This window comes from Anomaloglossus baeobatrachus, chromosome 8 (assembly GCF_048569485.1).
Source record: "Anomaloglossus baeobatrachus isolate aAnoBae1 chromosome 8, aAnoBae1.hap1, whole genome shotgun sequence".
Taxonomy (NCBI): domain Eukaryota; kingdom Metazoa; phylum Chordata; class Amphibia; order Anura; family Aromobatidae; genus Anomaloglossus; species Anomaloglossus baeobatrachus.
The window spans coordinates 108954397-108970208 of record NC_134360.1 but is presented as its reverse complement, the minus strand read 5'-3'; the positions used below and the strand labels follow the sequence as shown (position 1 = coordinate 108970208).

Here is a 15812-nt window from a genome sequence, read left to right as displayed (position 1 = left end):
ACAGTTAGGTCCAGAAATATTTGGACAGTGACACAAGTTTTGTTATTTTAGCTGTTTACAAAAACATGTTCAGAAATACAATTATATATATAATATGGGCTGAAAGTGCACACTCCCAGCTGCAATATGAGAGTTTTCACATCCAAATCTGAGAAAGGGTTTAGGAATCATAGCTCTGTAATGCATAGCCTCCTCTTTTTCAAGGGACCAAAAGTAATTGGACAAGGGACTCTAAGGGCTGCAATTAACTCTGAAGGCGTCTCCCTCGTTAACCTGTAATCAATGAAGTAGTTAAAAGGTCTGGGGTTGATTACAGGTGTGTGGTTTTGCATTTGGAAGTTGTTGCTGTGACCAGACAACATGCGGTCTAAGGAACTCTCAATTGAGGTGAAGCAGAACATCCTGAGGCTGAAAAAAAAGAAAAAATCCATCAGAGAGATAGCAGACATGCTTGGAGTAGCAAAATCAACAGTCGGGTACATTCTGAGAAAAAAGGAATTGACTGGTGAGCTTGGGAACTCAGAAAGGCCTGGGCGTCCACGGATGACAACAGTGGTGGATGATCGCCGCATACTTTCTTTGGTGAAGAAGAACCCGTTCACAACATCAACTGAAGTCCAGAACACTCTCAGTGAAGTTGGTGTATCTGTCTCTAAGTCAACAGTAAAGAGAAGACTCCATGAAAGTAAATACAAAGGGTTCACATCTAGATGCAAACCATTCATCAATTCCAAAAATAGACAGGCCAGAGTTAAATTTGCTGAAAAACACCTCATGAAGCCAGCTCAGTTCTGGAAAAGTATTCTATGGACAGATGAGACAAAAATCAACCTGTACCAGAATGATGGGAAGAAAAAAAAGTTTGGAGAAGAAAGGGAACGGCACATGATCCAAGGCACACCACATCCTCTGTAAAACATGGTGGAGGCAACGTGATGGCATGGGCATGCATGGCTTTCAATGGCACTGGGTCACTTGTGTTTATTGATGACATAACAGCAGACAAGAGTAGCCGGATGAATTCTGAAGTGTACCGGGATATACTTTCAGCCCAGATTCAGCCAAATGCCGCAAAGTTGATCGGACGGCGCTTCATAGTACAGATGGACAATGACCCCAAGCATACAGCCAAAGCTACCCAGGAGTTCATGAGTGCAAAAAAGTGGAACATTCTGCAATGGCCAAGTCAATCACCAGATCTTAACCCAATTGAGCATGCATTTCACTTGCTCAAATCCAGACTTAAGACGGAAAGACCCACAAACAAGCAAGACCTGAAGGCTGCGGCTGTAAAGGCCTGGCAAAGCATTAAGAAGGAGGAAACCCAGCGTTTGGTGATGTCCATTGGTTCCAGACTTAAGGCAGTGATTGCCTCCAAAGGATTCGCAACAAAATATTGAAAATAAAAATATTTTGTTTGGGTTTGGTTTATTTGTCCAATTACTTTTGACCTCCTAAAATGTGGAGTGTTTGTAAAGAAATGTGTACAATTCCTATCAGATATTTTTGTTCAAACCTTCAAATTAAATGTTACAATCTGCACTTGAATTCTGTTGTAGAGGTTTCATTTCAAATCCAATGTGGTGGCATGCAGAGCGCAACTCGCGAAAATTGTGTCACTGTCCAAATATTTCTGGACCTAACTGTGTATGTATGTGTATATATATGTATGTGTATATATATGTATGTGTATATATATATGTATGTGTATATATATGTATGTGTGTATATATATATATATATATATATATATATATATATATATATATATATATATATATATATATATATATATATATATATATATATATATATATATATATATATATATATATATGTATGTGTATATATATATATATATGTGTATATATATATATATATATGTATGTGTATATATATATATATATATTTATATGTCCCCCATCATCCTTCTCATGTGTGCCTTATCCTGCGGCACACACATAAAAAAAAAAATTATAAACATTCATATTCACCTTTCCTCACTCCACGCAGCGTCGCTCCTCCTCCGTCTGTACCGGCAGCGCTGTGTGGAGCCGGCCATGCTCCCTGCAGCACCGCTATTTCCTTCTGTCTGTGCCGGTGACGCTGTGTGGACACGTGCGCACAGCGATAAAGTCATCGCTGTGAGCCCCGTTAGTCTCTACACAGCGAGGCCGGCAATCAGAAGGACATCGCGGTGCTGCAGGGGAACGGTGAGTGTACTGATTCACTGCACCTCGCGCTGGTGATTATGCGCGGGGGGCAGTGAATACAGCCGCACATGATCATTCCAGGCTGTAGTTGCCAGGGGTGATCACAGCTGGCTGTTTACTATGCACGCACCCACCTATCAGCGCCGGCTTCAGTGCTGAGGGATGATGGGCGGGAGGATGGGCGTGCATATCTAATGAGCAGGCCCACGTGGTCACGGCAGACTGCTACAGCCTCATGCCCCCGATGACCCGCTCCACCGCAGCACCCTCATTCCCCGCAGCCCTACATTCAGACCATAAGACGCACCCCCCACTTTCCCCCAACATTTGGGGCAAAAAAGTGCGTCTTATGGTCCGAAAAATACGGTAGTTTACACACTCACCGATTTCTACTTGTGCAGGTCTAGCAACCAGTATCCAGTCCAACTTTGAGAATTATCGCCCTTTTTTTTTTTTACTGATATTAGGTAATGGTTACATTATTTCATCTACCTGTTATGTAATATATGATACTAAGGAAACAATGTGGTCTCTGTCCATTTTGTAGTTTCATCTCATTTCATCTATTTGTATGTATTTTGTCAAATAATTCTGATGAAAGAAAAAACGTATATTTAATGGCATTGTTACTAATGTTGGATCATGATTGTATGTATATTATTTAGTATCTAGATAAACATACAGTGCTTTGCGAAAGTATTCGGATCCCTTGAATTTTTTAACCTTTTCCCCACATTTCAGGCTTCTAACATAAAGATAAAATAAATTAAATTTTATGGTGAAGAATCAACAAGGGGGACACAATTGTGAAGTTGAACGATATTTATTGTTTTATTTTAAATTTTTGTAAAAAATGAATAACTGAAAAGTGTGGCATGCAATATTATTCGGCCCCTTTACTTTCAGTGCAGCAAACTCACTCCAGAAGTTCATTGAGGATCTCTGAATAATCCAATGTTGTCCTAAATGACCGATGATGATAAATATAAGCCACCTGTTTGTAATAAAGTCTCCGTATAAATCAGGGGTGGGGAACCTTTTTACTGCCGGGGGCCATCTGGAAATTTCTACGAACCATCGGGGGCCGCACAAAATTATCAATGTGAAAATTACCCGGCTACATTTGGTCAAGCAATTAATTAACTCACCCCTATTGTGGTGGCCAGAGATGCTTCTCTTTGGCGCAGCGGTTAATTTTCGGTCATATTGATCATGTTGCTTCTCACAGCTGCTTTTCCAGGATTGTCTTGGTCTGGAGCAGTCAGCTCTTTGTGATAAGATTGGTAAATCATATACATCACAACTGACACTGGGACTGCTGTGTATATATTACATCACAGGAGGGGGCTGGGGGCATATACATCACATAGGAGACGCTGGAACTACTGTATATACATCACATAGGAGACGCTGGGACAGCTGTATATATTTATTAAAGGAGATGCCCCAGCATCTCCAATATGATGTATATGCCACCAGCCCCTCCTGTGATGTATATGCCCCAGTGTCTCCTCTGATGTGTATGCTCCAGGCCCACCTGTAATATATACATTACAGAAGACAATGGGGCATATACATCACAGGAGGGGCTGGGGGCATATACATCAAAGGAGGGGCTGGGGCATATATACGTCACAAAAAAGGCTGAGGACATGTACATCACTGGGAGGCATAGATATGGCTTTGGAGCGCAGACAGCACTGGGGGGCACAGATAGCAATAGGGGGGCACGGATAGCAATAGGGGGGCACGGATAGCAATAGGGGGGCACGGATAGCAATAGGGGGGCACGGATAGCAATAGGGGGGCACGGACGAAACTGACAACACATGCAGAGCCCAGACATTGCACTGGGGGCACAGCACTGGGGGCACAGCACTGGGGGGTGGGGGGGGAGAGTCACACAGCCCTGGGGGAGGGGGGGTACACAGCCCTGGGGGAGGGTGGTACACAGCCCTGGGGGAGGGGGGTACACAGCCCTGGGGGAGGCGGGGCACACAGACCTTGTGGAGAGGGGGGACACACAGACCTAGGGGAGGGGGGCACACAGCCCTGGGGGACACACAACCCTGGGGAAGAAGCACACAACCCTGGTGGAGCAGACACAGAGGGAGCAGGCACACGGCAGCTGGGAAATAAGGACATAGCGGCACAGTGTGAACGGGCACACAGCACAGTCGGAGCGCGCACGGGGGGAGCAAGCATGGGGGAGCTGGCACAAAGAAGCGAGCACGGAGGAGCGGGCACGGGGGAGCTGTAATGGAGAAGCGGGCAAGGGTGAGCGAGCACGTGTTAGCTGGCACGCAGCACGGGGGAGCGCGCATGGAAGAGCTGGCACGCAGCACGGGGGAGCGCGCATGGAAGAGCTGGCACGCAGCACGGGGGGAGCGCTCACCTACTAGTTGAAGCCTTCAAACTGCTGCTGGGCTTCTGCGGGACGGGGCAAAAGTGTTAACCCCGCCCACAAAATAAGTCTTGAGAACACACGCACTGACCAGCGTTCAGTAGTGAACGCTGAATGCGCGTCCTCGTAGCGCGCATGGGGATTTAAAGGGCCGGCAACCGGCAAGACGCGGCTGCCGGCAGAGTCCCGGGGGCCGTAGAAAAGGTCTTGGCGGGCCGTATGCGGCCCGCGGGTCGGAGGTTCCCCACCCCTGGTATAAATGCACCTGCTCAGTGTTTTTAAAGCACAGAGAGCATCATGAAGACCAAGGAACACAACAGGAAGGTCCGTGATACTCTTGTGGAGACGTTCAAAGCCGGATTTGGTTGCAGAAAGATTCCCAAAAATTTAAACATCCCAAGAAGTACTGTGCAAGCGATCATATTGAAATGGAAGGAGTATCATACCACTGCAAATCTACCAAGACCTGGCTGTCCCTCAAAACGTTCATCTCAGACAAGAAGACTGCTCAGAGATGCAGCCAAGAAGCCTGTGATCACTCTGGATGAACTGCAGAAATCTACAGCTGAGGTGGGAGAGTCTGTCCATAGGACAACAATCAGTGGTATACTGCACAAATCTGGCATGAAAGACTGGTAAGAAGAAAGCAATTTCTCAAAGATATCCATAAAAAGTGTTGTTTAAAGTTGGCCACAAGCCACCTGGGAAACACACCAAACCTGTGGAAGAAGGTGCTCTGGTCAGATGAAACCAAAATTGAACTTTTTGGGCACAATGCCAAACGATATGTTTGGCGTAAAAGCAACACAGCTCATCACCCTGAACACACCGTCCCCCACTGTCAAACATGGTGGCGGCAGCATCATGGTTTGGGCCTGCTTTACTTCAGCAGGGACAGGGAAGATGGTTAAAATTGATGGGAAAATGGTTGGAGCCAAATACAGGACCATTCTTGAAGGAAACCTGTTGGAGTCTGCAAAAGACCCGAGACTGTGACGGAGATTTGTCTTTCAACAGGACAATGATCCAAAACATAAAGCAAAATCTACAATGGAATGGTTCACAAATAAACGTATCCAGGTGTTAGAATGGCCAAGTCAAAGTCCAGACCTGAATCCAATCGAGAATCTCTGGAAAGAGCTGAAAACTGCTGTTCAAACACTCTGCATCCAACATCACTCTGCTCGCGCTATTTGCAAAGGAAGAATGGGCAAGAATTTTAGTCTCTCGATCTGCAAAACTGATGGAGATATACCCCAAGCGACTTCCAGCTGTAATCGCAGCAAAAGGTTGCACTACAAAGTATTAACTTAAAGGGGCCGAATAATATTGCACTCCCCAATTTTCAGTTTATTTTTTTACAAAATTTTAAAATAAGCAATAAATTTCGTTCAACTTCACAATTGTCTCACTTGTTGATTCTTCATCATAAAATTTTAAATGTTTGTTTTGAAGCCTGAAATGTGGGAAAAGGTTGAAAACTTCAAGGGGGCCGAATACTTTCGCAAGGCACTGGAAGTCCAGTCTGATGAAGGCCAGCTGGCCGAAACGCCGACCACTTTAGACATTGCAATATACAGCAAATGCATCAACCTTGATCAATAAAATCATCACATCATATAATTGACTTGTCTATTCTTTTTTGGGGGGCATTAGAGAGCCCCACTGACCACCTAGTCCTGTTAGGGGGTAGTCATGACTGTTCCTGTATTTTACATTTTTTCTAATAAATTTGTACATTTTATATAATTTACATTCAACTGGTTCCTTACAAGCGCCGGATATATGCTTTTCTTTCTCTCCATACGATTGCCCAAACTGAGTTCAGGCTGCTTCAAGGATACCGGAGAATCAGGGGAGGTGAGCTGACAACTGTTTTGTATATATGATCAGAGGTACATCAAAATTACTTGTCTAACAGAACACACCTAAATCAGAATATATAAGGGCAAAAGCCAAATGTTTCTGTGGACAGCTTGTATATTTAGCAAAGCGTGCAGAAACTCCTCATATGGTATACTTGGCTAATTGGAAGATCAGGCAAAGCACAATGATGCTTTGGTACAACGTGATGAAATTCTGCATTTGAATTGTGACACAAAACCCCATTTTCACAAACAAAAGGAGATTTTAGATCAACCTGGGAAGCAACAAGAGAATGATCTTTTCTCTGTTTTTCCGCTAAAGAAGGAATCTGTGTGACTGGTCTCTGGACTGCTGCGACTTCAGGAGATTTAGAGTCAAACACTTCTTCTTCTGTCAGGGCAGCTTCTTTTGGCTAGAGCAGTCATGGCGAACCTTTCAGAGGCCGAGTACCCAAACTGTAGCCCTAAACCCAATTTGTTTTTCTGAAGTGCCAACACAGCAATTTAACCAATTCTATTATGTAAATAATTAATTTATTTTAACCTTACCTTTGCAGTCTTCCCTTGTGCTTACCACACATTGAAGCTCAGCCACTCCCACTGCCCTCTCCAGACACAGCAGTTGGATTGATTTTATGGAAAAAAAAAATGCAGAATATTAGACAGCGATTTTAGCATGGAATGCAATCAGATGTCTCCCTGAAGTCCACATCTACATTTCAAAGAATGAACATCTTGAAATCCCATAAAGACATAAGAGTTGCTTACCCCCCCCCCCCCCCCCCCCCTTCATTATGTAGTTATGTCCCCCTTCCTGGGCCACTTCCTGATAAACATGTCCCCCATCCTGATTATATATTTCCTCCATCCTGGTAAATGTTCCCTCCTCCTGGTAAATGTACCCCATCCTGGCATGTCTCCCCATCCTCACATGTACCTCATCGGGCGGCACGGTGGCTCAGTGGTTAGCACTGCAGTCTTGCAGCACTGGGGTCCTGGGTTCAAATCCCACCAAGGACACTATCTGCAAAGAGTTTGTATGTGCTCCCTGTGTTTGCATGGGTTTCCTCCGGGTACTCCGGTTTCCTCCCACACTCCAAAGACATACAGATAGGGACTCTAGATTGTGAGCCCCAATGGGGACAGTGTTGCCAATGTATGTAAAGCGCTGTGGAATTAATAGCGCTATATAAATGAATAAAATTATTATGAATTAATTATTATCCTGGCATGTTCCCCATCCTAGTAAATGTTCCCCTATCTTGGCATGTACCTCATCCTGGTAAATGTACCCCATCGTGGCATGTTCCCCATCCTAGTAAATGTACCCCATGTTAGTAAATGTACCTCATCCTGGCAAATGTACCCCCCATCCTGGTAAATATTCCCCCATTCTGTCATGTTCCTCTATCCTGATATTCCCCATCCTGGCATTTTTTCCCCATGATGGCATTTCCCCTCTGGCATGTTTTTTCCCCTCTCTGGCATGTGTTTCCCCATAATGGCATTTCCCCCACTGGCATGTTTTCCCCCATGTCATCACTTTCTCCCCCCCTTCCCGGCATGTTTTCCCCCATGCTGGGACTTTCCCCCTGGCATGTTTTTTGTCCTATGCCGACACTCACCCCCCCCCCCCTCTTCCCCGATACAGCCGCTCACAGGTTAAAAAAACATCCGAAAAATAAAATCATGCTCACATTCCTACCCTCTCTCAACTGCTGCGCGCCGCTGGGTCCTTAGTTCTCGCGGGGCCACAAGCGTCATTACGCCGCTGCCGCTTACTGACACTCCCGTTGTCTCCTAGGCAACAGACCTGCGGCCTAGGAGAGGAGGAGTGTCAGAGCGAAGAGAAATGTCTCCTACGCTCCAACACACCTTTGAACTGCCGGTGCCAGCAGTTCAAAGCGGCTGCATGAGGCGACAGCGCGCGTGCCAGCAGAGAAGGCTATGCGTACCCCGGCTGGCAAGCAGCCAAAGGTTCACAGTCACTGGGCTAGAGCATCTGCGGTTGCATTTCTAACCGCTCCTCATCAGATTTTTTTTTTTTTATGAGCAATGACTTTGACTATAGCAAACCTATTAGGATTTTTGGATGCTATCTCAAGAATTGTTTTAAAGTGTCACTGTGGACTAGGGTCTTGTTGAAAGAATCTATATAGCCTCTTTTTTCCCCAGACAGGCAAATAGTCTGTCAAAGATTGGACTACATATGAGCCATCACTGTATATTACAATGGGACATTGGTCATCGGCTTCATTCAGCTGTAGAACAGTTTTTTTCTGCTTCTAAAGGCCGCTTTACACGCTGCGATATCGATATCGCTAGCGTGCGTACCCGCCCCCGTCGGTTGTGCGTCACGGGCAAATCGCTGCCCGTGGCGCACAGCCGCACAACATTGCTAGTCCCCATCACACATACTTACCTGCCTAGCGACGTCGCTGTGACCGCTGCCTCCTTTCTAAGGGGGTGGTTCGTTTGGCGTCACAGCGACGTCACTAAGTGGGCGCCCAATAGAAGCGGAGGGGCGGAGATGAGCGGGACGAACATCCCACCCACCTCCTTCCATCCTCATTGCCGGCGGCCGCAGGTAAGGTGAGGTTCCTCGTTCCCGCGGTGTTACACATAGCGATGTGTGCTGCCGCAGGAACGACGAACAACATCGTACCTGCAGCAGCAACGATAATTGGGAATAGGGGAGCATGTCAACGATTTAAGATTTTGCACGATTTTGTGACCTTTTTCAATCGCTCGTAAGTTTCACACACAACGACATCGCTAAAGAGGCCGGATGTGCGTCACGAATTCCGTGACCCCAATGACATCGCTTTAGCGATGTCGCTGCGTGTAAAGCGGCCTTAACTCTGCCCTTTGAGCTGAAAAATATCTTGGTAGTTTGGGCTTTACCATCTGTCTTCTTGTGGGATAAAAAAAATTGCATACTCTGAGTAATAGTGTCCATCTAAGAAAAAAATTTGGAACCATCTTCAAACATTGGTTCATCTGCTCCGTCTGACTGATGTCTGAAGAGAGATGGACTCTGTTCTTGGAAAGTTTGCAATAAGTAAATAGTAGTTGTTGCAACACAAAAATTATTGAAACACATCTCTACACATTTTTTTTTAATTAATAAAGAAGTTTTTCAACTTGGAGGTATAATATATTTTTCTTCTTATTGCTGGAGTTTTTCTCTTGAAATCAGTTTTGTTTCCTATCCTCTTCTGGCCTAGGCAATGTATTCAAGCCTTAGCTATTACATCATTAGTTGCTACTAAATTTTTCTTTCATATGTTATTGTCGTTTATTTATTTTTCCTCAATGTAGCTACCACACTCTTAGCTTTTTATGATCCTAGTCATTATGATTTTTTGATGAATTTCAAGTATGTGCATGAAGTTTATCCTTTCTCCCCTCTTCAGTGTTTGATGATCTGAAATTGCTAGAAACTAAGGTGTAACTGCTCCACACTAGATTAATGGGTCTCTCTCTTTTGGGCATTGGGCGAGCCCTATGAGTCTTAACTAAGTAGCACAGCAAAAAAAACAAGGTTGGACATACCTAGAGATTAGGATGTTTAGTCACAAAGGTAACAGGCCATCACTTTAAAGGGAACCTCTCATGTCAGATTATTCTATTAATCTGCAGTTTAATGGAGTTAGAAATGTACCTGGCCACTGTACTGAAAGTGTGGCTTCCAGGAAGAATTGCATTTTATTCCTCTCGGGAGCTGCCGCCTTTCAGTCATGCCAGCGTTCAGGTGTTGCTATGTTTATGATGTGGGATCTGGCCATCAGTCAAGTGCTGGGACAGGTTTACATTCTCTAATCAGCAGTGACTGTTGCTGTGCTAGCATGCCTCTGGCTGAAGCCACACGGGCATTACTGCGTGTCCTTGCATGACACTTGGCTCATGCTCGCAGCACAGTGGGAGCCGAGTGTCATGCGACTGTGGTCCGATCAGACCACTGCTGTAGATGGGGGGGGGGGCGGCGTTGCGGAGTGGAGGGGGAGATTTATCTCCCTAACTCCTCCGTTGCCAGCTATTGCGATTCTCGCACTGCACTCGCATTACACAAGCGAGTGCAGTGCGATGTTTCTCTCGCCCCATGGACTTGAATGGGTGCGAGAGGAACAGGATCTCATTACACTCGCAGCATGCGGAGACTGTTTTCTTGGTCCGATTAGGGCTGAGATAATAATCGCTCATGGATGCTGCCCCATAGAGTAATATTGGTCCAAGTAAAATGCACTTTTTTTTTTTATTTTTTTTTTCATACATATTACATTACACTCGCTCCGATTTTCTCCCTATGCGTCCTATGCCTATGTCTGAACTCCTGCTCCTTTAAATAAATAAAGTTCATTTTCTCCCTGCACAGAATATTAATAGTGATATCAGACGTGACCTGTTCCCTTTTATAGTAGACCATCTCTAAAATGCTGCTGTATTTAAGAGTAAACTATACATTGCTGCAAGAACGAACTCTGTTTCTGATTCATGCTGCTCGTGTTTGGTGCAGTATAAATGAGCTGACATGTTCCTTTTTTAATGTATTCTGTCTAATTGTAAGAAATATAATTAATTTAAAATTCTATCTTTTTACTGCAGGTTATCCAGAATTTTTTGCATTTTACAACTTGTAAAGATGAATATATCTCCATCTTCTTCAGATGATGGGTTAAGTAATTCTCACCTGAGTAGTCCATCAACTCCTCAGCTTGTGCCACTAGATCCAGAAGGTGGTGATAAAGCTGCCCCTCCAAGCAAAAACAAGAAACTTCAGCGAATGGACCATGGTAGTGAGGAGTACCGTCTACGCAGGGAGCGCAACAACATGGCTGTAAAGAAAAGTAGATTAAAAAGCAAGCAAAAAGCCCAAGATACACTGCAACGGGTCAATCAGCTAAAAGAGGAAAATGAGAGGCTAGAGGCCAAAATTAAGCTATTGACAAAAGAGTTAAGTGTGCTGAAGGACCTTTTCCTAGAGCATGCACACAACTTAGCAGAAAGTGTACCAACAGAAACATCTGCATCAGGGCAGGAGCAAGCACCACCATAACATGTACTACTTTTATATTAATTGGTGGCAGAGTTGAGAATAGACTTTTGGACAGAGAAAACGCTTGTCAATTGTTCATGGATTGTGTATGAAGTAGTTGTGCTACTTTTTGTTATGTTTTTATCTTTGTAAACATATTTGAATTGCACTGGGAGTACAGATGTTATATAAAACCGGTTTAGCCCTTTTAGTGCTACATGATGTATACATCCGTCATGAGCATGCCACTTTTGTTCTCTGACAGATATGCAAGTCATGCTGATCGGACCCGAACAGAAACTATATGGTGCAATCAGCTGCAGGAGCCCAACTGATATACTCAGCAGCACTCCTGCTGTAACAACTAGGATCAGTGTTCTAAGGGATCCTAAACTTTTAACCACCCATATGCTTGGTTAAATGACAACAGGACAGAAAAAGTTTGACAGAAAACACTCTTTCAGCCCATTAGCACTCCCACAGAGAGATTATGGGTGCCAATGCGTTGCTTTGGCAGCTGCAGGCCTGTCAAAAGCTTGCCATACACTGGAGTATAGACAATCAGGTCCCACTGGAGGCAAGACCTGTTAGATTCTGTTTAGCACTGGTAGTATAATGCACATCACTGTACAGTATAGCACAGTAGTTTTGTGTATTACTAATTTTAATCTCAATTCGCAGTCTTAAAGAGGTGGTCCACTTTAATTTTTCAAGTTAAAGCTTAGAATGAAGGCCTTTTCAAAATGCATTCTATTGCTAATTTTGCCTGTGAGCGGCGCTATTGCTGTCCACTCAGTCCCCATCACATGACCCTGGCTGCAGTGGCCTGTGATGTCATGTCAAGTTCTGGAATTGGAAGTTGACCCTGCATCATCGAGGCAGAATCCAGTCATCCTGAGTGACTGGGCTGTGGTTGGAGTTTCACCATACATCACAGCCCTGCATTGCACGTGCTTGCGGTGCTCTGTTAAGGAAAGCAGTGAAGGAGAGAGCACGCACAATGCTGGGCTCTGATGTGCGATAAATACTACAGCCCAGTCACTCAGGGAGACTAGATCCTGCCTCTGTGATGCTGGGTCAACTTCCAACTCCGTAACTTGACATGACTCACTGGACATCTGAGGCTGCTGCAGCTCGGGTCGCAGGATTGAGACTGAGCGGACAGCAATAGTGCTACACACAAGCTGAATTGGCAACAGAAGATATTTACAAAAAGCCTTTTCTCAGCTTTAAATCGATGTAGTCACTATCCATTGTATTTGACCACCTCCTTAAATCACCTGTTAAAATCCAATTGAGAGTCGAAATTAGCATTTTAAAATAAAAATATCAAAGCCAAGTCTTCCCAATAAAAATAGCTCAATTTGGGGAAAACCAGTAAATGTAACTGAAAAATGTCATTTCTTACTGCTGCTTCCATAACGACAAGTACTATAGCACAGCCAAAATGTATCCTGCACAGTGAGCACAGCAAAAAAAAAGTTCACTGAATAAAAATTTATCAAAAAGTTTTCACATATACCAATAAGATACTACAGATTATAGTGCAAAAAAACAAGCCCTCATACAGCTTTAAAATAAATGTAAAAGTTCTGCATCTCATGACCCAAAAAATGTTTTTTATTTATTTTCTTGCAGAAAAGTACAAGCATTTAAAAAAAAAAAAGTAAAATCTATAAATTGGATATCATTTTAATTGTATTGATCTACACTATAAAATTGTATAATTATGGTCAAGGCAAACTGTAAAAAAAAAAAAAATACATGAAAACCTTGCCAGAACATTTTGGATTTTGCTTATCCAGCCTCTGAAAAAAAATGTAAATAAACTGATCAAAAGTTGGACTGAAAATGGCACTATTCAAAACTGCATCCTGTCCTGCAAATATAAGTGCTCAAATCTGTCTATGGCAAGATGAAAAAATGTGAGTCTTGGAATATAGAAAAGTCTTCCTCCCACCCCCGACACAAAACCCAAAGAAACACTTAAAATTGGGTATTGTCATTATCGCATCAACCTTCAGAAAAAAGCAAATATCTCTATAGAATTTTTTTTTTTTTTAAACATTGTTTATTGTTCAGTTAGGGTATGTGCGCACGTTGCGTACTAGCCCAGCACCGTAAAAGGTGCGCTTCAGAGCGCAGCTGAAAAGCTCCGTTCTGAGGCGCATGGTGCCGGCGAGAACGTGCGCTCTGCCTGCAGCTCCTGCCATAGACAGAGCAGGAGCTGCCGGCAAAGCGCACGGAAGAAGTGACATGTCACTTCTTTTTACGCAGCGCTTCGGCAGTAGCCGAAGCGCTGCGTTGTAATATGCCACGTGCACACGGCCCCTGCACAATCTCCATAGATTGTACAGGGGACACAGGACGCATGCAGTTACGCTGCGCTACAAAGCGCAGCGTAACTGCATAAATTTACGCAACGTGCGCACATAGCCTTAATGTGCATCCCACGACCAAAAAAAGAGCAAAATATTGTATGCATTAGGAAATGGTACTGCTGAAAGGAACGTCTACATCTTGTCAGTCAAATAAATTAGACATTTGTATAGCTACCTAGACTAAAAATTTAAAAACTTATGACTCTCAGAATATGTTGATACAAAAACAAATGAGCTATACAGTACAGACCAAAGGTTTGGATACACCTTATCATCGCTAGAACAACTGTTAAGAGGACACTTTGTGCAGCAGGCGTTCATGGTAAAATAGCTGCTAGGAAACCACTGCTAAGGACAGGCAACAAGCAGAAGAGACTTGTTTGGGCTAAAGAACACAAGGAATGGACATTAGACCAGTGGATATCTGTGCTTTGGTCTGATGAGTCCAAATTTGAGATCTTTGGATCCAACCACCGTGTCTTTGTAGAAAAGGTGAATGGATGAACTCTACATGGCTGGTTCCCACCGTGAAGCATTGAGGAGGAGGTGTGATGTTGTGGGGGTGCTTTGCTGGTGACACTGTTGGCGATTTATTCAAAATTGAAGGCATACAGAACCAGCATGCCTACCACAGCATCTTGCAGCGGCGTGCAATTCCATCCGGTTTGCGTTTAGTTGGACCATCATTTATTTTTCAACAGGACAATGACCCCAAACACACCTCCAGGCTGTGTAAGGGCTATTTGACTAAGGAGAGTGATGGGGTGCTACGCCAGATGACCTGGTCTCCACAGTCACCAGACCTGAACCCAATCGAGATGGTTTGGGGTGAGCTGGACCGCAGAGTGAAGGCAAAAGGGCCCAACAAGTGCTAAGCATCTCTGGGAACTCCTTCAAGACTGTTGAAAGACCATTTCCGGTGACTACCTTTAGAAGCTCATCAAGAGTGTGCAAAGTAGTAATGAAAGCAAAAGGTGGCTACTTTTGAAGAACCTAGAATATAAGACATATTTTCAGTTGTTTCACACTTTAAGTATTTTATTCCACATGTTTTAATTCATAATTTTGATGCCTTCAATGTGAATCTACAATTTTCAGAGTCCTGAAAATAAAGAGAACTCTTTGAATGAGGTGTGTCCAAACTTTTGGTCTGGACTGTGTGTGTGTGTGTGTGTGTGTAATTTTTTATTTTTTTTTTTTAAACCATGCTTTGTACTAGTCATTAATGCTAAATACAATGGTTAACGCCACATTTGCCCTGACCCTCAGAATAAAGGTAACAATGTTTTATTGTGCATGAATAATATGTAAAACTTAAAGAGCTGCTGTTTTATTAACGTTTTATAGTGAAACATAGAAAAAAGTTAATAAAAATTATATATGTACCCCCCAAATCCTGCAATTGACAAATAATTTGTCCCAAGAATATAAAAACCTCATACAGCCTCATTGACAAAATAAAGTAAACCAACTCCTAGAATCTAACAATAGAAAAAAGATTTGTTTTGTTTTAGGAACCCGAAATGTTCAAATAATTTAAAGGAATTTTCAAAGAATATATTAAAATAGCTCCCATCACATAATTCAAATGACAGATCATCCTACTCATATTTCAGGATGGGCTGCAGAAACAAAACTCCCAAGACCTGTGTCTCACAAAGCTGTATGATAAGCACACATACATATGTGTGCTGTCCGAGAAGTGTGTGACCGTATAAGAAATATATCCTCTTGGCTGACTGAGCTCTTCATTTTCAGCTCGCTAAAGATACCGTATTTACTACTTTTCCTGTCGCACGCCTCTCTGGCATCTTTGGTACATGTGCTTACAATACTGATTTTATAACAGTTGACACACAGATCTTGGGAGATGTTTGTCCTGACACATGATTAGGATGGCTGTCATTATAATTA

General features: G+C 43.5%; 1 protein-coding gene across 3 annotated transcripts in view; it reads left to right on the top strand.

The window, feature by feature from the left end:
• Positions 1 to 13189, top strand: part of CEBPG (CCAAT enhancer binding protein gamma) — a 169858-nt gene extending 156669 nt beyond the window's left edge. For all 3 annotated transcript variants that reach the window (XM_075321946.1, XM_075321948.1, XM_075321949.1), the window contains exon 2: positions 11088 to 13189. In XM_075321946.1, the coding sequence (XP_075178061.1) occupies positions 11088 to 11538 (451 nt within the window). In that variant the 3' untranslated portion in view covers positions 11539 to 13189. The remainder of the gene's footprint in view (positions 1 to 11087) is intronic.
• Positions 13190 to 15812: the final 2623 nt, after the last annotated feature.